At 41.8% G+C, this 19943-nt stretch overlaps 1 protein-coding gene and 1 long non-coding RNA gene across 7 annotated transcripts; both read right to left on the bottom strand.

The window, feature by feature from the left end:
- Window positions 1-2276: 2276 nt before the first annotated feature.
- Window positions 2277-7164, bottom strand: LOC117823107. Of its 5 annotated transcripts, none has more exons than XR_004633318.1 (3): window positions 4150-7157; window positions 3876-4030; window positions 2277-2864 (listed from the first exon to the last, which is right to left on the bottom strand). It is a non-coding gene; the product is annotated as an uncharacterized LOC117823107 (long non-coding RNA). The 5 variants fall into 5 exon arrangements; XR_004633316.1 differs by having other exon boundaries at window positions 3876-5406; window positions 5827-7142; XR_004633320.1 differs by having other exon boundaries at window positions 3876-6663; window positions 6882-7142.
- A 2132-nt stretch (window positions 7165-9296) lies between these two features.
- On the bottom strand, window positions 9297-19595 carry LOC117815291 (endothelin-3). Of its 2 annotated transcripts, none has more exons than XM_034686926.1 (4): window positions 19268-19595; window positions 17798-18041; window positions 11870-12022; window positions 9297-10518 (listed from the first exon to the last, which is right to left on the bottom strand). In XM_034686926.1, the coding sequence occupies exons 1-4, from the start codon at window positions 19335-19337 to the stop codon at window positions 10461-10463; spliced, it is 525 nt and encodes a 174-aa protein (XP_034542817.1). In that variant the 5' UTR covers window positions 19338-19595; the 3' UTR covers window positions 9297-10460. The 2 variants fall into 2 exon arrangements, with proteins under 2 accessions (XP_034542817.1, XP_034542822.1); XM_034686931.1 differs by having other exon boundaries at window positions 9297-10515.
- Window positions 19596-19943: the final 348 nt, after the last annotated feature.

Below are 19943 nucleotides of genomic sequence, written 5' to 3'. Positions count from 1 at the left end.
GCTCCTCGCGCTTATCTCCTCTCACGTGTTGATTCAGTGAATCCATCTGTGATGAAATATAGCACCATCTAAAACAGCGCCAGCTGAGTATCCTCCATGCTAACAGGCTAACTGTTGTGCTGCTCATAATGATACCTGCCTGTCCGTCTGCTTCTATGGTGTCATCTGTGATGAATGGCATTCGTCTTTGTTTTACTGCCCTCTATTGGTCTGGTGGTGTAGTGCATTTACTTTTATTTCCTCCATACATCACTGGCCTGATTTGCAAAATCTAACCGGGACTTCAGCCCGCGGTCGAAACACAGACAACAATGGGGGCACAGGAACCTTTCAGTTCAGGGTAAAGTAGTTCTGGGGGTTAAAAGACCCCGGAACTCTTGGTCGAAATGCATCGTTAGATATTTATGGCACTTTCAAACCAATGTTGGTTGATTCCTGTTGAGTGGCCGAGTGCTACAAGGTTTATAACAAGCTATTTGTTAAAGTGCTGAGCGTAGACATGTTTTGCCAACACTCTACATAAAAAGCCAAAGTTTTGAACTGCTTTGACACTGGTCCTCATGAAAAAGGTTTAAATAGGTTTCACAGCATAAAATCAACAAAATGAATGTTAAAGTGAGGCAGTATATAATCAAGTATTAAAAGCAATTTAAGGATCACACTAAGCATATGCCAGCTTTCCATACCACATCATTTCTAATTGAGTAATGATGCAAACACAATCTGGTCTGTGGTGAAAGTGTTTATAGTTTATTCTCAGTGTGAGCGCATGTGCAGTTTTCCTGGAGAGCACAGTCTGTGTTCCTGCTCTCCAGAACTTCTCTCTTTTTTTAGGTTACATTCCTCATGGTGAGAAATACCATGACCATTATATCTCCAGAGCACAAAGATTACAGTGTTATGTGGAGATTGAAATGAAGCTTGAGATTGCTGAATGTGAATGTGGTTAGAGGTTCAGTGTGTGGTAATTACCAGCTGTAGTAGGACAGATTTGGTAGAAATGGAATATATACAACTCATAACTTTGTTTAAGATAAGATATTACTTTATTGATCTGCGGAGGAAATAGTTTGTTGCTGCAACACAGACATAGAAGCAAGAATATAGAGCACAAATAGAGGTACTTTTAAAGCTGTTGTTGGTAGGAATGGTGTAAAAAACGTTACTTTTTTTTCTTCTGGGTTTGGAGATAAGGTCATAATGCCCATTGGTAATCATCAGTAAGTGAAGTAATTTGAGACTATTGCAAAATCTCTGCGTTTTCCAATGCCTTTGATTCAAGCTTTATTATTCCCCTCGTTCCCATTATGACAGACCAATCATAGCTAATCTCCAATCCTCTGTCCTGATTGGTTAAGGGGCGGTCCCTACTATGTCCTCCAATTGGTTATGATTCCGGCACTATCATGACTGCACACGCCGATCTGTGTTGGGGGGCTAAGAGGAAATCTGGTTGAGAGGAATATTGACATTCGTAGTCCCTCTCTCTGAACAGATGTTTACTCTGTGACTTCCAACAGCAGCTTTAAGGTGCAGTATGCAATATAAATAGATATACACTACCAGTCAAAAGTTTGGACACACCTTCTCATTCAATGGTTTTTATTTATTTCAATTATTTTCAACATTGTAGATTAATACTGAAGACATCAAAACTATGAAATAATCTGATTTTGCCATAATCTGGATTACAACAGTAGTCAAATAGGACTATCCATTGTGTACTAACCCTACCTCTGAACAACACAACTGATGGTCTCAAACACAAGGCAAGTCATTCTACAAATGAACTCTTGACAAGGCTCATGTTAATTAGAAACCATTCCAGAAGACCACTTCATGAAGCAGACTGAGAGAATACCAAGAGTATGCAAAACTGTCATGAAGGAAAAAGGGGGGTACTTAACAGAATCTAAAATATAAAACATATTCTGCTTTAACACTTTTTTGTTCATTAATTCCATATAAGTTGTTTCATAGTTTTGATGTCTTCAGTATTAACCTACAGTGTTTACAATAATTGAAATAAATAAAAACCATTGAATGAGAAGGTGTCCAAACTTTTGACTGGTAGTGTATGTGGGATATACGTAAAATACAAAGATGAAGAGTGAAAAAAGTACTGTAAAGAGAGTGACATGATCAGTTCAGTTGTAGTAAATAATAATAATATTTGCGGAGTTACCGCAAAGAGTACTTTTTTTATTCACAGGGTTGTTTAATTTGCTTTGTAACAGAACTATTGTGTCACAGTTCAGGAAGGACCCAAGAGCAGATTTCAGGAAGAAAGTGGATTTATTCACAGCAAGCAAATCCAAAAAAACAGGCCAACAGGCAGTGGTCAAATTTCCAAGGAGACAAAAGAACACACAGCAGGCCAAAACACAAACAGGCAGGAGCACACATAACAATCTGGCAACCAGCAAAGGTACTGGCTGGCTTATATACCAGGGAGTGATTACCAACAGGTTGCAGGTGTGTGTGATTAGGAGAGAGCAGAGGGGGTGGGGCTAGGAGGAGCAGGCTGCTCCAGCAGTGTCCATGACAGTACCCCCCCCCTCCACGGACACCACCAGGCGTCCTACAGGGCTGGTCTGGGTGCAGACGATGGAACTTCCGGATGAGAGCAAGGTCAAAAATGTCACTGGCAGGTACCCAAGACCTTTCCTCAGTGCCATAGCCCTCCCAGTCCACGAGATACTGCATGCCCCTCCCCCGGCGATGAGACCTCACAAGCTTCCTGACAGTGAAGACCTCCACACCATCGATGAGCCGAGGAGGAGGTTTGGCGGGCGGGAGGAGTGTGCTGGTTTGATGCAGGAGACGTGGAATGTGGGGTGGATTCTCTGAAGGGTACTTGGCAACTGTAGACGGACAGCAGAGGGATTAATCACTTTGGACACAGGGAAAGGACCCACAAACCTCGGCATCAGCTTCCTTGAAACAGTCCGAAGTGGTAGGTTCCTGGATGACAGCCACACCCTTTGTCCTATACAGTACTGAGGGGCAGCAGAACGTTTGCGGTCAGCCTGTTCCTTTTGCCGAGCTGAAGATCGGAGGAGTTGGACTCAGGCCTGGCGCCAAACACGGTGACATCTAAGTACAAAAGCCTGGGCAGAAGGCACAAGTGTCTCCTCTTCTTGGGAGGGGAACAGTGGGGGTTGATAACCATAACAGACTTGAAATGGTGAAAACCCTGTAGAGATGACTGGCAAAGAGTTGTGTGCATACTCAACCCATGGAAGGAGCTGGCTCCAGGAGGTTGGGTTCTGGCTAACCATGCAACGGAGGGCAGTCTCCAGGTGCCGATTGGCCCTTTCAGTCTGGCCGTTGGTCTGTGGATGGAAGCCTGAAGACAGCTGAACTGTTGCACCTATGGGAGGTACAGAAAGCTTTCCAAAAATGAGGTTAATTGAGGGCCTCTGTCAGACACTACAGAAGTAGGTAGGCCGTGTATCCTAAAAACATGTTGTATGAGGAGCTGAGCAGTCTCTTTAGCGGATGGCAGTTTAGGCAAAGGAATGTAATGCACAGACTTAGAGAATCTATCAACTGTAAGGACCACAGTGTTCCATCGGAGGCTGGGAGACCAGTGATGAAATCCAGGCCTATGTGAGACCAGGGGCGACTTGGAATTGGCAGTGGATGTAGTAATCCCGCCGGAGGGCAGTTGGCTGGCTTCCCCTGGGCACAGTTGGGACAGGCGGCCACATACTCAACCTTTTTCTGCATGTGAGGCCACCAAAATCTCTGGCGGAGACTAGCCAAAGTGCGTTGGACCCCTGGGTGGCAGGAGAGTCTGGAGGCATGAGCCCACTGGAGAACCAGGGAGCGAGCAGACACAGGGACAAATAACTTTCCCCTAGGTTCATTACCTGGAGATGGATGCTGACGGAGGGCCTCCAGTACCCCTTGCTCAACACGAAACTGGGCAGTAGCAAGGATACAATGGCTAGGCAGGATGGTTCCGGGGTCAGAGGATTCAGCTTCTTTGGAAAACTGCCGTGACAAGGCATCTGGCTTCACGTTTCTGGAATCAGGGCGATGAGAGAGTGAAGTTGAGACGGGAGAAAAAAAAGTGCCCACCTTGCTTGCCTTGAGACGCTTCGCTGTCTCGATTTATTCAAGATTCTTATGGTCAGTCCAAACCAAGAACGGAGTCCTTGCTCCCCCCAACCAGTGTCTCCACTCCTCCAATGCCATCTTTACAGCCAACAGCTCCTGGTTTACAGTGCCATAGTTCCTTTCTGTGGAAGACAGACGATGAGAAAAAGGCACAGGGATGCAACTTATCCTTAGGGGACCGCTGAGAGAGGATAGCCCCAACTCCCACATCGGAAGCATACACCTCAACCACAAATTGGAGCTCAGAATCAGGGGTGACAAGGATGGGAGCTGAGGTGAAGGCTTCCTTCAGTGTCCTGAAAGCCCCCTCTGCAGCAGCCTACCAGGAAAATGAAACCTTAGAAGTGGTAAGAGCAGTTAGTGGGGCAGCTATGGAGCTGTAGCTGCGAATGAACCTCCTATAGAAGTTCGAAAACCCCAGGAACCTTTGTAGCTCCCTCCGAGTAGTGGGTTGAGGCCAATCCAGCACTGCTTTGACCTTTGCAGAGTCTATCTCCAACCTCCGACCTGATACCTTAAAGCCCAAAAAAGACACTGTCACGATGAAAGTCACATTTTTCGGCCTTCACAAACAGTTGATTCTCTAGTAGCCGTTGCAGGACCTTCCTCACATGCTGTACATGCTCCTGCAGTGACTTAGAGAATATCAGAATGTCATCCAGGTATACATAGACAAACTTATTGACCATATCCCGCAACACATCATTGACAAGGGCTTGGAAGAATGCAGGGGCAATAGTTAACCCGAACGGCATTACCGAGTACTCGTAGTGTCCACTGGGTGTATTAAAAGCCGTCATCCACTCATCTCCTTCTCGAATACGCACAAGGTGGTATGCATTGCGGAGATCCAGTTTCGAGAAGATAGTTGCTCCCTGCAAGTTCTCAAAAGCAGAAGACATTAGTGGCAGTGGATAGCGGTTCTTAACGGTAATGTCATTAACACCCCGGTAGTCAATACAAGGCCTGAGTGAAAGATCCTTCTTCTCCACGAAGAAGAAGCCTGCGCCTGCTGGAGAGGATGGCCGGATAATGCCGGCAGACAGAGCTTCATGAATGTACTTGTTCATGGCCTCAATTTCAGGGACAGAGAGTAGAGCCTACCCTTGGGTGGCGAGGTTCCAGGCAAAAGATCAATCGCACAGTCGTAAGGATGGTGCGGAGGAAGAGACGTGGCACGTGACTTGCTGAACACAGGTTTTAGGTCCATATATTCCTCAGGCACCCCAGAAAGGTCTGTAAAATCCTCCAGCGGATGAGAGACACCACCTGGTGTCAAGGCTGAGGAAAGACACTGACATACATTGAGTGCTCCAGCCCAAAATGGTGTTGCTAGCCCAGTCAATAGTGGGGTTATGTTTAACCAGCCAGGGATATCCCAATATTATAGGGACCTGAGGAGAGTCAATAAGGTGCAAGGGAATCTTTTCACAGTGATTGCCAGAGATCAGGAGAGAAACAGGTTCAGTGACGTAATTAACCTTGGCAAGGGGCTTGCCGTTGAGAGCACTAGCCTGCAAGGTTTCAGGTAGCTCCTTGGTGGGAATGCTAAGCTGTCTGACCAGTGCTGTATCAAATCATACTTTCATCGGCACCGGAATCCACCAGCACAGCAACCTCCATTTGCTGGTCTCTCCACTGGAGGGTGGCAGTTAGCAAAGAACGTTTAACAGGAGATTTAGAAAAAGGGAAAACACTCACCAGTAACTCCCGTCCTACTGGCGAGCATTGGCTTTTAAAGGGCAGGAGGCAATGTAGTGTCCAGGTTGACCACAGTAGAGACAGGAACCTGTGACCAGCCGGCGTTGTCTCTCTGCCGGGGCCAACTAGGTCCTATCCAGCTGCATGGGCTCAGGGTCTGAAGGATTTGGTGACGACTCTGCGGCTGGTGACCTGTGAGGAGAAAACTGAGGGCACCTGGCTAGCCTCTCCTTATGCCTCTGAGATAGCCTGGTATCCATTTGGATGGCTAGGTCAATCAATGAGTCTAGCGTAGCTGGTAATTCACAGGTGGCTAGCTCATCCTTAATAGTCTCAGAAAGTCCATTAAGAAAAGGCATCAAACAGGGCATCCACATTCCAGGAACAATTAGCAGCCAATGTGCGGAAATCAATAGCGTAATCAGAGACTGACCTCATTCCTTGATGTGCTTGTAGCAAGACCCGTGCAGCCTCTCTCCCACTGACAGATCGGTCAAACACCTTTCTCATTTCCTGTGTGAAACTTATCAGTGAGGCACAAACAGGAGAATTGGCCTCCCACATAGATGTTCCCCACTCCCTTGCTCTGCCCTCCAGGAGAGTGACGATGTATGCAACACGGGAGCGATCAGAGGGGAAGGTGGAAGGTTGCAGTTCAAAAATCAGTGAGCATTGTGACAAAAAAGGAACGGCATAAGCCGGGTTCACCACTGTAACGACTGGGAGGAGGCAGGCGTGGTTCAGCGCTGGGGTGCGTGGGAAGGCCTGGTGATGTTGTGGAGGAGGAAGTAGTAGCTGCACTGGGTGGAGCTGCTGCCTGAGCCTGCTGTGGTTGAGCTAACAGAAGATTGACAATATTAGAAAGTGTCTGCAGGTGCTGACTTACCTGGGCCATCTCCTGCTGGTGGGAGTTGAGGGCAGAGCCTTGCTTATCCACTACTGCACAGAGGTGTTGAAATTCTGCTGGATCCATAATGGTGGCCAGATACTACTGTACTGTCACAGTTCAGGAAGGACCCAAGAGCAGATTTAAGGAAGAAAGTGGATTTACTCACGGCAGGCAAATCCAAAAAACAGGTCAACAGGCAGTGGGCGAATTTCCAAGGAGACAAAAGAACACACAGCAGGCCAAAACACAAACAGGCAGGAGCACACATAACAATCTGGCAACCAGCAAAGGTACTGGCTGGCTTATATACCAGGGAGTGATTACCAACAGGTTGCAGGTGTGTGTGATTAGGAGAGAGCAGAGGGGGTGGGGCTAGGAGGAGCAGGCTGCTCCAGCAGTGTCCATGACACTATTGGTCCCATTCCTTTACAGCCACTTGTGGTAAAAGTGGGTACATGAGAATTTATTTGAAACATTCTTGAATCAGTCCCAGAATCATGAAGAGACAGGAAGACTCATTTTATGGAAAATCTGCCATGCTGAACAAAACAGTAAACCTCTATTGAGGTTTGCAATGTTATGGATTATTATCCTCTGTGAAATGCAAATATATCATAGATTCTCTGTTTTTTCTTCAAAGTCTGTGAAAGCAGCTGAAGCATGGCTGTGATTGTGGTTATGGCATAAAAGAGAAGGTTGGGCAACTGAGCACTTGGGTTAGATTAGTTGAAAAATTGGTGGTTTTACTCAAAAAGCAGACATTTAGGTGTGGTCTGACAGGCAGAAAGTTTGTTGATATTCAAATTTAACTGCTAAGAAAATATCTCCATTCCTTCGGTGCTACTTTAGAAGGTTTGCTACCAATTACAACACATTTGGAGATACCTGTCGCCAGGTATGTCCAAAGAGACAATCAACAGAGCCAGATTGTGTAAACAGATCTGGTGTTTGCGAACTCATACAGTCATAGGCTGTTTCCGAAATTGCCTACTATACTAGCAGTACGTACTGATATGTACAAAATTCAGTATGTAGTAAGTAGTATGTGAACAAGAGCAAAATCTGCAGTATGCCAAAACTCCCCGGATGTCTACTGATTCGGGAAAATATCTCAGTATGCATCGGACCAGTCTGCCTCACGTACTGTTTCCCACAATGCACAGCGCTCGTTCTGCTTTTTCTTTTTCCTCATTTTTTGACGGGAGGAAATCCGTTTTTGGGTGCTGTGAAAGTTATCAAATTACATATAAACCACTTCCTAACTTTTTAAATCATAAATGGATGCTAAATAAGCATTTTATTTATCGGCTTCGCCGTTGTTTACTTCCGCTTTCCGAAACCGGAAATCCAGCGAAGTCTGGCTCAGCATGCTGCATGACAGATCGGACAGAACAGTCATACTACATACTAAATTCAAACGCAGTATGTAGTAGGCAATACCTACTGCCTACTACATTAGTAAGTAGTATGTAGCAGGCCGTTTCGGAAACAGCCATAGAGTCGTGTGAATGAGTGACTTGGCGTTCTAGTGGTAACACCATTGCTTGCCAATGGCTACATGAAGGCCAAAAGTTCAATTGTTCAATTTCCAAAAGTGGAAATGCTAATATACCCATTTTTTCATGCTAAAATGCCGTGCAGAGCGTAAAATCAAAAGTCAACAAAGTTAAGGATCTAGATTAACACTTGCAATGGCTCCTTTGGTCCTGTATGTGGCTAATGTTAATCAAGCCACGTTGTACAAGCTTTGCTCTCGCTAACGTTAGCTAATTTCACTCCTCTAACCACAGACCCCATCAGTTACATAATGACTTAATGTATTTGAGTGAAACTGGAGTCCATGGTTTTTCACCATTTCTGTAAACGTCATCAGACATGTCAATACTTGTAAGTGTAGTTACTTTGATTTATTCCATATTTGGTGGTTATCAATAATTTCATGTTTTGAATGAGTTAATAAATAAATAAATAAATAAATAGATAAATAAAAGTGAATGAAAAAATATGTAAAAGGTTGTAAGCTCTAAACATTTACGATTTAAAGTGGAACTATAGTTCTGTGTTTTTGGTTCCGCTATGACGGAGTTTAAGGAAGGACTGCAGAAGTGTTATGAACTGCAGTTCCTTTAGTGTCCACTTGAGGCGCTCAGGAACAGATGGGTGACGTCTCGGATACTGTGTCCATTATTGACAGTCTAGAGTTAACTCCTATGCTTAGTAGGACAGTGACTTTGTTTCTGCTAATTGCAGTTCTCAGGGCGTCTTGGAATTAAACACCCGTTTCAAAGAACTTCCCTGTGTCTGTATTGTCGTGATGAGAGCAATGCTTTCAGAAAATTCCATCTTATGATGTCGTGAGTACGTTTAGATGTGGGGGGGGGGGCATGATAAACATGACCTCATATGAAGGCACCATATATAATTAAACCAGATGCACTACACGCCTGAAGACCACTACAACCCCTACAGTTTGATGTGACTCAAAGTATTTGTGTTTAATGAAAGAAGATTCCTCTGAGATATGTTGCGGAGAAGAAGCAGAAGCTGGCATGAAATGAAAAGTCTTCAGTAAAGTGAAAGGTGCACAAATAAAGTACTTTAAAAATGTTTATAGTTCATTACATTGCACCACTGACAACAAGAGATAATTTACCACTCTTCCAGTCTATTCTTAAATAAAGCAGGATGTACATTAAATTATCCAGAATCATAAAGCAAGGAATCCACGTCTTCCTTTTGTCAGTCTTAAATTGAATACTTGTTGTTACTTCTCTTGGAAAACCTTCAAAACACAGACAGAGGGAGAAATAGAAATGTTGGACTTACAACAAAGGTCCAGTTCTGACTAATCCTCTGTCAGTTGTCGACCGTGTGTCAAAGAACAAACAGATGATAAATAAAGCAAACCAGAAATTAACTCTGTAGCTATGTTTGTTTTTACAATGAATGGCTTGTTATACACCTTTATTGTTTATAAAGGAGTTTGTACAAAAATAAAATGTATATGAAACATGTTATATGTCTACTTGGCTTTGGCATGAATCGGTTTAACAGATGGAATACTTCAGGAGGAGCTCTTAGTTCCGATATCAGAGAAAACCGTATATAAGGAAAATGTGCATTTTGTAACCAAAACCATCAAATTCTACGTTAATAAGTCAAACTCCTGATAACCAAACAAACATGCTCATGTTTCTGTGACTCGTTGTTAGTCAATAGAATAAAGCCTGCTGGCGTATCAGCGGGCTTCGAGCATATGTCCACAGGCTGAATGTTTGATTGATGATTGATCCCGTGGAGAAAACAAGATTACGGTCCTCCTCGTGATAATTCATCTGTTAGTGTTAAGTTGTTGGAGTCCGATGGCAGCCGCTTCACCGACAGGCAGTCATGTGTGAGCAACGTGCTCCACCGAAGTCTTTTATGGTCGAAACAAACAATCCATGTGAGGCATTCTTATTTGTGACAGCGTAATACAAACCATTGTCCACACCTGCTGCACAGACACAGACTAAGAGGGCTTAACGGCATGCACCCCATTAGCATCCCTGCTGTTTTAGCATTTGTGCAAGCAGCTTTGTGATTATTCATCAGTCTGATGACACACACATCCTTCCACATAAATGCAGATGTACTTGCTGGCTTTTATAATAAAAGGATGCCTTTTATGTAAAGACACTACATGTCCAACTTCCAGATACTCAGCACGTCACTTGTGAGTTCATTTGATGGCAATGACACCGTGCTAAGTTGCTATCTTCTTGTCCTCTTCTGCTGCTCCCGAGGGCGGCCTCCTCTTTCTGCTGGTAGACAAGAAACACAGATGCTTAGACACACTTTGAATTAGATGTGGCTAATTTAGCAAGAAGTCACAATGCAGTAATGAACACCATTAAAAAATACACATTCCTCCATTACTTTTATTTTTCCTACATTTGAACAGCACAGAGACTGAATGTTACTGTTTTCATTTGTTGTTCAGATGGGGAATGAAAAGACTGAATTTACTTTTTTCAAATTTTGCATACGTTTTAATGAGGCACCATCTATTTCAGCTTGATATAGTGCAGTTTATTACCTAGCATTCTTACTAATCAGCATGATGTGTTAGTGTTTATTGGTTCTGATTGATCACAGCTCCTTGAGAAGGGTTATTTACTGAGTAGCAAAGTCAACAATGATGTCACACATATCAAATCAACCTGAGTAAAGGAGTTATAGCATGTCTACTGTTTATAATGTACCTGTTGACAACCTGTGTTGTTTTGTAGTTATTTGTCTTGTGTTTCATGTCTTGTATTCCTTGTGTATATATTCTCCCTTGTGTTTTTCAGTGAAGTCTTTAGTGCTTCCTGTAAATCTGATTTAGTTTTACCACCTGCCCTTGTGTGTGTGTTTCCCTCCACTTTGATTGCACCTCATTATTTCACCTGTGTCTGATTATCTCATGTGTATTCAGTCTCTGTGTTTCCTCCCTTCTGCATCAGTGAGTGAGTGTTAACCATAGACTGTATAATAAATGGACATAGTATCCATGACGTCATACCTGTCAATCAAGTCAGCCATGCCCTTATTTGGGCCAAACTCACAATTGTAATATCTTTGAAAATACAGAATTATAAAAAAGTCCCCCCGTACAATGTGTGCTGATACAGAAATGAGCTATTCAGACCTAAACTGTTTTTTAAACCAGGCTGTAAACAGGTTTATTTCTGCCACTTGTTCTTCACATATTTCGTTTTGAACTCTTGTAAATAAGTTTTCTGAGTTTTGCTTTTACACATTATAATTTAATAAATCAATTTTTTGTCTGTAACTTGGATCGACAACTTTTGTTTAAGTATGTCAGGACATGTTGTCTAAAGACCTGAGCAACTTAAAAATCATCATTTAGCTGATGATGATAAACACTGAGAATAAGAATTGTTGCTAATGTCACCTTTCAGTAAACATATTGTGCGGTTACAGTATAAGTGCAGCAGTTTTTGATGGACACCTTCAAGACAATAGAAGGTGTGATTTTTCAGGAGCATATAGTTTTGTATTCACTGTTTGTATATCCCATAGTGAACACTCTTATCTGATTTATGAATAAATCTTTCGGTCTGTCAGCTACAGACCTATACTGTCATTTCTTTCCAGTGGTATATTCACCTGTGTATGCAGAAGTTGCTGCAGCTGGAGTCGCTCTGCAGCGTACACGCACAGCGCTGGGCCGCCGTTCCCTTCTTCACCTGCCGAGTCCCGGCAGAGCGCCTTTTCCGCAGGGAGCCCTGGTAACTGGACATACCATACGGTACAGTGTGCCTGAAAACAACAACCATATAAAGTACAATAAGTGACCAGACAGAGGAAGCCCTGCACATTTAAAATCCACATTACCCAATGTCACGACATGAGGCAGTGGTATCCTGTTTCACAAACACCACGCTGTCCTGAGCCTGTTTCAGAGAGCAACTTGTTCATCCACAGTGATTTAAGAGGCTGTCATCAGCGGCAGGATTGTACTGGACTTCATTTTACTGAGTGATGGTTTAAATTTTCTGTCCTGCACCAATGGGACACATCCTGAGGACAGAGCATATAAAACCTTTTTAAAGTAAATCAGGCATGTGCAACCACACCACAGACTGCAGCCTGCAGAGTGACCACGTCAAACCTCTATACTCTCTTCAACGACTTAATCTTTACACACATCACTGTAAAGGTTTCCATCACTCATAGAAGATGAATGCAAGGTCATCACATTTCGATAAAAGAAAAAACATGTTCCACCAGGTCCAGTTGTTGTTTGGACTGATTTTGAATAAGCTTCGCTTGAGAGGTTGTTACCATAGACTGTATAACAAATGGACGTAGTATCTGTGACTTCACCCTTCTGTTCCTGAAGCACTGTTTTTCACACAATTTGGGCATGAAATCCTTGATATGAAGATATGAAACCTCACCCGCCTCCCTTTATGGGAACCAGACTCTCCTTAAAAACCTTTGATCCTCTGATCCCTGACTTCCTGTTGGGGGGACAGTCTGCCCCCACAGGACTGAGCTCTCTATCCAATAGTGATCTCAAACACAACTACTGTATGAATCCTCTCGTGTTCATCGTTGTCTCAACAGGGCGAGGCATGAAGGCAGTATGAAGAAATGCATTTTAAGGTGAATGAACCTTTAACTCACAAACCAGCAGAGCTGTCTCCATTTGTTAAACTGTCAAATGAACTTTAATATCTTGAAGATCTGCATGCGTGGATTAACTTTGCCTGAGTCTGACTACATATAAAGAAAGACTGAGTGGATTCAGAGATGAGATGAATTTGCATTTTGTTAATATAGGTACAAACCTGAACTCACATAACAAATCCTTTATGCTTTCCTCTTCTGTCATTTCTTCTTTTGAGCACAGAGCCAAAGTGTCCTCTCTTTTTGGAGCAGGATTTTCAGACGTAATAAAAACCCTGCTTTAATTGAATAAGTGAGGATCTAATAAATTTTAAAGTTGTTCCTTTGGATACCTCGGCTAAAGAAGAGTCCCTCCTGGGCACAGTGTTACAGTCTGCTACTTCACTTTACAGACACATGAGATGCATTTGCATGATGGTAGACTGTGGGTTTTGTATTCATCTCCTTCAGCCTCCCCCTGGTACATGCAGGTACAGTTAGTACCAGTTGCAAGTATATTATTAGAGTTTCACTTGTAAATCTATAACATGTTGAAGAGGTAAAGATGCTCCATCTGTTGCTTCTGTAGCGTTCACTCTTCCACACATGCTCACTCATGTTTCCCTGTGGTCATCACCTGGTTTCATCTATTTAACATCTCTGCTGTCTTTGTTAAATACTGTTTCTCCTCCTCCAGTTCATTCATGCCATTTTTACACATGACCAATCCCCACCAAGTCTGCACATCTTCATCATCTCATCAGCCTCAGACAACACAGTTAGCTATTAGGGATGGGCATTTCAAGCCAAAATACAATTTGATAACCATTGGCATCTATTCGATGATTATCCAAATAATCATCCCCACCACACACACGCACACACACACACACAAACACACACACACAAACACACACACACACCTGTCCCATTAACAGTCCGTTTGGGTGGCAGTCTCGTTAACCAGCTGCAGGACGAGGTGCTGCTAGAAGCGGGCACTGGCAGCGTCTGTCTCGATCTTTATGTCCGTGTTTCTGTGACTCAGCATGGCGTGTGTGTTTACATTTTACAGCCATGCTCAGTCTCTGGAAATACATGTGTAGTAGTGTGAGATTCAGAAACGGAGAAAATCACCTTCACAGTCGCTTATGTTACTTCCTTCTTTTGCTATTTAATGCAGTTAACATTATTCTTCTTCTGTTATTTAATGCGGTTAGCAAACGCCTTTAAGACGCTCTGTAGCCACTGTCTGGCGGGAATACCGTATGATAACCAGGCAATGAAAAATTGTCATGGGTTGCTTTTGTTTTGTCTTTTCTTTGTGGTGTCATAGCTTTTAATTCTGGTTTCACTTTGTGTGTTTCTTTGATTCATGTTCTGTGTTTTGTCTGTTGCAATTCTTGTGTGTTTAGTGTCTTGTTGTGTTGCTTCCTGTGTTTTGCTGTGGTCTTGAGTTGGTTTTCAGTGTTTTATTTTTTAGAATATTCTTGTGTTAAGTTTTGTGTTACAGCCTGTGTTTTCCTGCCTTTGCAATTGTCTTCACCTTCGCTTTGTTGTCCTCACCTGCGTGTCCTTACTCGTTACCCAGTGTGTCTATTTAGTCTCTGTGTTTCCTCCCTTCTGTGCCTGTTCATTGTACTTCTGTGCTTGTGACATGTGTTTGTCTGTGGTCTTCAGTGTTGTTTCCTGTGTTCTAGTGTTTCCTGTGTTTCTTGAGTTTTTGTTGTTTGAAGAAGGTTTTTGTTTTATCTCATTTTAAGTTTATTAAGTCCTTTTTATTCTGAATCTGCAACTGGGTCCTCCTCCTCCTTTCTTCTAACGGGACAAAAATTGTACTTTTAAAATGAGAATATATTCAAAGTAACTCTTTGATTTTTACAAAGTGAACAAATATTCAAATATATCAATATTCATTAGCTATCTAAATATTAGCTATCTCTCCTTCTTCAACCTAGTCTTACAGTCATCTCATCAGCCTCAGGCAACATCATCGGCTAACACTTCCAGCCCCAAAGTTAAAATGATAAGCCCTGATCAACCAGTAGAGTGCATCTGCTCAGCCCCAAACTGGAGATAGACACAGTTAAAGGATAGATGATTCATGTATCAGAGCAACAGGTCAGATTCCTGAAGCTCCATAAAGCTTGTGTGATCACCAGCTGTTTGCTGAGTGTCCATGCACACTTCGGGCTGAGGGAAGTAGCTCTGGAGATGAAGTTCCCTCTTCTGGGGGAGGATATGCGAGTGAGAGACAATGGAGATAGCAGTGCTGACTACATTTTCAACAAATAATCAAATAATGCTGAAAAAAATAAAGTCAAAAGGTCAAGCTTTTCTAACAGCTGAAGGTACTAAATCACTACTCAGCACGATGTGTTCTACTAGCAATCAAAAACCTCAGGTAATATTTATACCTACATACTCCCGTGTGAACGTTAAATCACAAACTGCAGCTGGTGTATAATGTCCATTCATTTCTCCCAAAATATCTTCAACTTTAAACCACTGGTTTAAGACAGGTGATGATATATTGAGAAAAATCCTCAAATTCCTAACATCAAAGGATGAGTATAGAGACCATATGGGTCCAAAGACTGTTCAATTACAGTAAATTTGTACAATATGGGATCACAGTTCATAAAACAGCTGACCTTTAAAACAGAACAGAAGCTGGTGCAGATGCATTAAAACTGGTATCATGGGAATCTGGGCTCCACCATGACCAGTTAAAAAGATCTGACCATCAAAGCTCATCACTTTGAGTTCAGAGGGTTTGGAGTAGAGTTCAAGCTGCAGAGGATGGAGGTGCTTATAAATCCCTACAACACATGATTAAAGCGCATCGCACTCACATGCGAGCCTGAATACTATTTCACCTTAATATCATTGGAGAATATTTATCTGACAACATATGGCAGAGATAACGCTGATAAGTAATGCCCCATGCAATTACTGACAGCAAACCAGTGACGTGATACAGCAGGATACTTTTAGAGGGCCATTTTTAAAGGTACAGTGTGTAGTATTTAGCAGTATTTAGCAGGATAGACTTGGTATAATTGGAATATAATATTCATGAGTATGATTAAGTTAGAGTTTAATCAGCATTAACCGGGTTCAAGATCTTAAGCCAAACTTTCCCTTTCTCCTTGTTTGTTATCTTTGAGGATTGACTTGCTGATAATATCTGTTTGTTCATTCAATATTCTAGTAATAAAATGTCCATTTCTTCTTCCTCTGAAAACTTGTATTTTCTTGATCTTCTCTCAGTCACACTGGTACTGCTCGCCATGTTTATTCTTGTTTATGTGTAGTAGGCATGCGCAATTTGAATTTGTTGGATAGGGGTTTTCCAGGAGGTTCCCTGGACATATGATGTTTTGCACCAGCCTCGCTTTCATGGCGCAATTGGCAGTTAATTTGCCAATTATTTGCAATTGTGCATGCGGCCGTTGAAATATTTTTTTGGTATTCCTGAATATTCCACACACTGCACCTTTAAGCTTCAGGACTTACTATGAGAAAATACCTATCACAGCTCAGCTTCCTTGATCTCACCTCCTTCGAGGGTTGTTTGAGTCAGGTGTTAAAAAGCTGAGCAGTGTTTCTAGGTTTACACTAAAGACAGCTTCCTGCACAACAAACACGGCTTCAAATGACCCCAAGCCAAGTGAAGTTCTTGCATGTGTATGTAGGAACACTTCACAGTTGTTGCACTGGTCTCTGCTGCAGCAAACGTGTGGCTCTGCCTTACTCTGATTTATAGTTTACATTACTTTAATTGAGGAGCTGAGGGCAGAAGGTTCACCACAGCCTCCCCATACTTCCTCTTTCATTCATGCTTGGTCATATTTTGATAAACTGACTGTCTGAAAGCTGTTGACACTTTCTTTGAGAACCTAATAAAACAGGAGCCCCCATGAGGCTCGTTGTGTTGAGTCAACAAGGAGAGAGATAAATCTGTCGGATGCAGTCTGATGTTCAAGATAAGCATCAGTTGATGTCTACCAAGGAAAGTGGATTATTAACTTGTGTGGTTTTCTTTTTTCATGATCCAAATGAAGTTCAACCTTCAGTTTCGACCTGTGGCAAATTTAGTGCAACATTATGAGGTTTCAAATTTGCAGATTTGCATTTCTTTGATAGAATTAATAACAGAAACTTGAATGAGAATGTTGAACGAGTGAATAGCAGATGAAGAAAAATAGATGTCTTGGCTGGACAAACCAAGCCGGGGCCGTTTGATGTGTTGCCTTTACGGTCGAATGAAGTTCTGTTGCTATTATCAGGATTCTTTACATCCAGACTTGGCATCAGAGAAAAAGGAAAGTGCAGTATTTCTTTCTTTACACATTTTTTAGGCTAACCAGAACTAATTGAAGTGTCTCAGATGTCAAAGAGGTGGGCTCTCCACTGCCTGTTGGCCACAGCCTGAAATCCTAGGTGGAATTAAAATACCTGAGAGCTCTGGGTCTGGCCCGCCTCAGATCACATCAAATCTTAACAGTTCAAAAAGTCACGGGAAATACTGGAGAAATGAAGCTCAAAATCCTTTCCCAGCTAAAGTCATGAAGGGTATTTATTTGACACAAAGTTAAAGGATCTTTGTGTCCTCACGTACTTGTGCCTCCTACAGGTGTACTAACATGACGTGCCTCCCGTAACATGAGGGGTCAAACACTGTCACAGTGATTTAAAAGGGAAGAAGAAACCTTGTCTTAGCTGCGCTGGAGTGAACTTAAGAATAATACTGATATAAGCATTAAGGATACAGCAGCAGTACATGGCAGACTGCTGTCACAATAAACCCCAGATTGGCAAACATGCTAACATGTAAATATTAAAGTATGGCAGCTGTATTCCATCCAACTGTCTGATTGAATATCTGAGGAGAGAGGAGGATGTTAGGAGACAGACTCTTACTCTGGTGTGTTGATCCAGATGATGTCCAGGTGGCAGTAATACACACATTCCTTGTCTTTATAACTGTAACATGTGCATCTCTTCGCACGCCTCCTGGCTCTTGGCAGCTCACAGGAGGAGCAGAGAAGAGCTTCAGTGGCTGAAGATGCAGCAGAGGGGTCATCCACCTCGCTGGGAAGGAGCGTGCTCAGCTTAATGGCCTCCAACTCCCTCCTCTGGTTCACATCTTTACTGGACGAGGAACCTAGAGAACAAAATCAATTATAATGCATCTTCTATGGCGTGTTTGGATGTTACAGATTATACATGTGAGGAGAGTAGGACTGGTGCTACTTTATCTAGAGAAGAACAAGTAAGATAACCAATGGCACCAAGACTCATTTCAACATTATTAAAAAATAGTTTGCAATACATTTATTGCTTATATATAATTTAACATCATTATTTATTAGCTCTGGGTTTTAATCATTGTAGAGACACCAGCTGAGATGGGCATTGATCATAATCTTAGCCCATACAATAACTAATGGTTCTATTATACCATATTATCTTTTAAACAGACATGGCTCGCTAGTCACGCTTTTAACTGAGTTTCACTCTTGTAACAGTTTTATTTATTCATTTATTTATTTATCTATTATCTAGTTCCAATTTTAGTCACTTTTATTCTATTTTATTTATTTATGTACTTATTTATTTTATTTCTTAAGTATAACATCTTATTTTCTTTTAATGTTTTAATATTTTAGTGTTTTATTATCTTAGAAATGTATTTTATTTTGGGGATTTTAATTGCCTGTGTTGAGTTATAATATCTTATATTATCTTCAGTGTTTCCTCATTAAGATATCATGAGAGCGATTCCTCAGTTCATTCAGCAACTTCTTTTTTATTTATTTTTTACTAATTTATTTGACTTTTATTGTTTTTATTTTTTTGTTGTATATATTGTATTCTTAAACTTAGGATTTTTGGGTCGGTTTGGGGTCGGGGCTGGGGCTGGGGGTGGGATTAGGATGGGGGGGTCTTTTTATTTTTATTTTTATATATAGCTTTTTCTTAATTTATTCTATTTTAAGTTGTTTTTATGTACAGCACTTTGTGTTACAATGTCATTGTATGGAAAACGCTTTATAAATAAAGTATGATTGATTGATTGATTGATTGATTGATTGATTGATGGCTGGATTAATGTTCATCAGAATTAATAGTCTGTTGCTAAAAACTCTTTCTTCTTAGAGATTTGTCAAGTCCTGGATCCTTGATTACTCCAGCATCGTTATGACCCACTAACAGGTGTTTTTCATACATTGAAATTATTCAACATTTTCAATATTTGCATCTTCTTACCCATTTTTACACATATCTTTACATCATCATGTGAACATATAGCTGATCTATGATGTATTCTACTGTAGGATAAAAGACAACCTGTCTTTAATGATGACATGATATGTGACAGCAACTCACCGTTCAACAAAGATGCAGCCACCACGACCAGAAACAGGACTCCAATATCAGCCGATGACATGTTCGCCATCAGTCAAGAATCGTTAGAAATTAAAATCAAATGAAAGAAAAAATAAGTTTCAAAACCACAAAAGTTTTAAAAACTCAAAAAGAAAAAAGTCACTGTGGTAAGAAGAAGGTAAAGTGAACTCCAGATGCGTCTGCTGGTCCGTGTCGGTGTGGTCTCTGAGAGGTCAGGATCCTGACACTGAATCTAAAAGCTCCGGCTGTACAGATGCGATGCTGTGACTGATTGCCTCCCTGACCCGGGCTTGTTAAGAACTGTCTTCTCGGCAACAAGTCAGCAGTGGTATCACGCTCATTTCCTGACGGGACTTTCAGAATAAAAGTCTTTTGTTCCAATATCAGCTTTAGGCGTCTGTCCGGATTTACATTTTGCTGCTGGCTTCCGGTCCATCAAGAAATTACCCTGGTTGTGTCACCGTCAAAATTAAATTTACAAAATAATTAATTTACTTTATTTAATTGTGATTTTCAAAATAATACAACTAAAACCATTTATTGAAGCTGAATCATTCCAACGTATGGACTACATAAGTGACCAATTTAAGGCCGATATTAATGTTGACATATTAACAGAGGGGGGAAATGATGTGACATCATTTGACTTCACATT

This window comes from Notolabrus celidotus, chromosome 1 (genome assembly GCF_009762535.1).
Source record: "Notolabrus celidotus isolate fNotCel1 chromosome 1, fNotCel1.pri, whole genome shotgun sequence".
NCBI classification, from domain to species: domain Eukaryota; kingdom Metazoa; phylum Chordata; class Actinopteri; order Labriformes; family Labridae; genus Notolabrus; species Notolabrus celidotus.
This window is presented reverse-complemented; position numbering and strand designations above follow the sequence as displayed.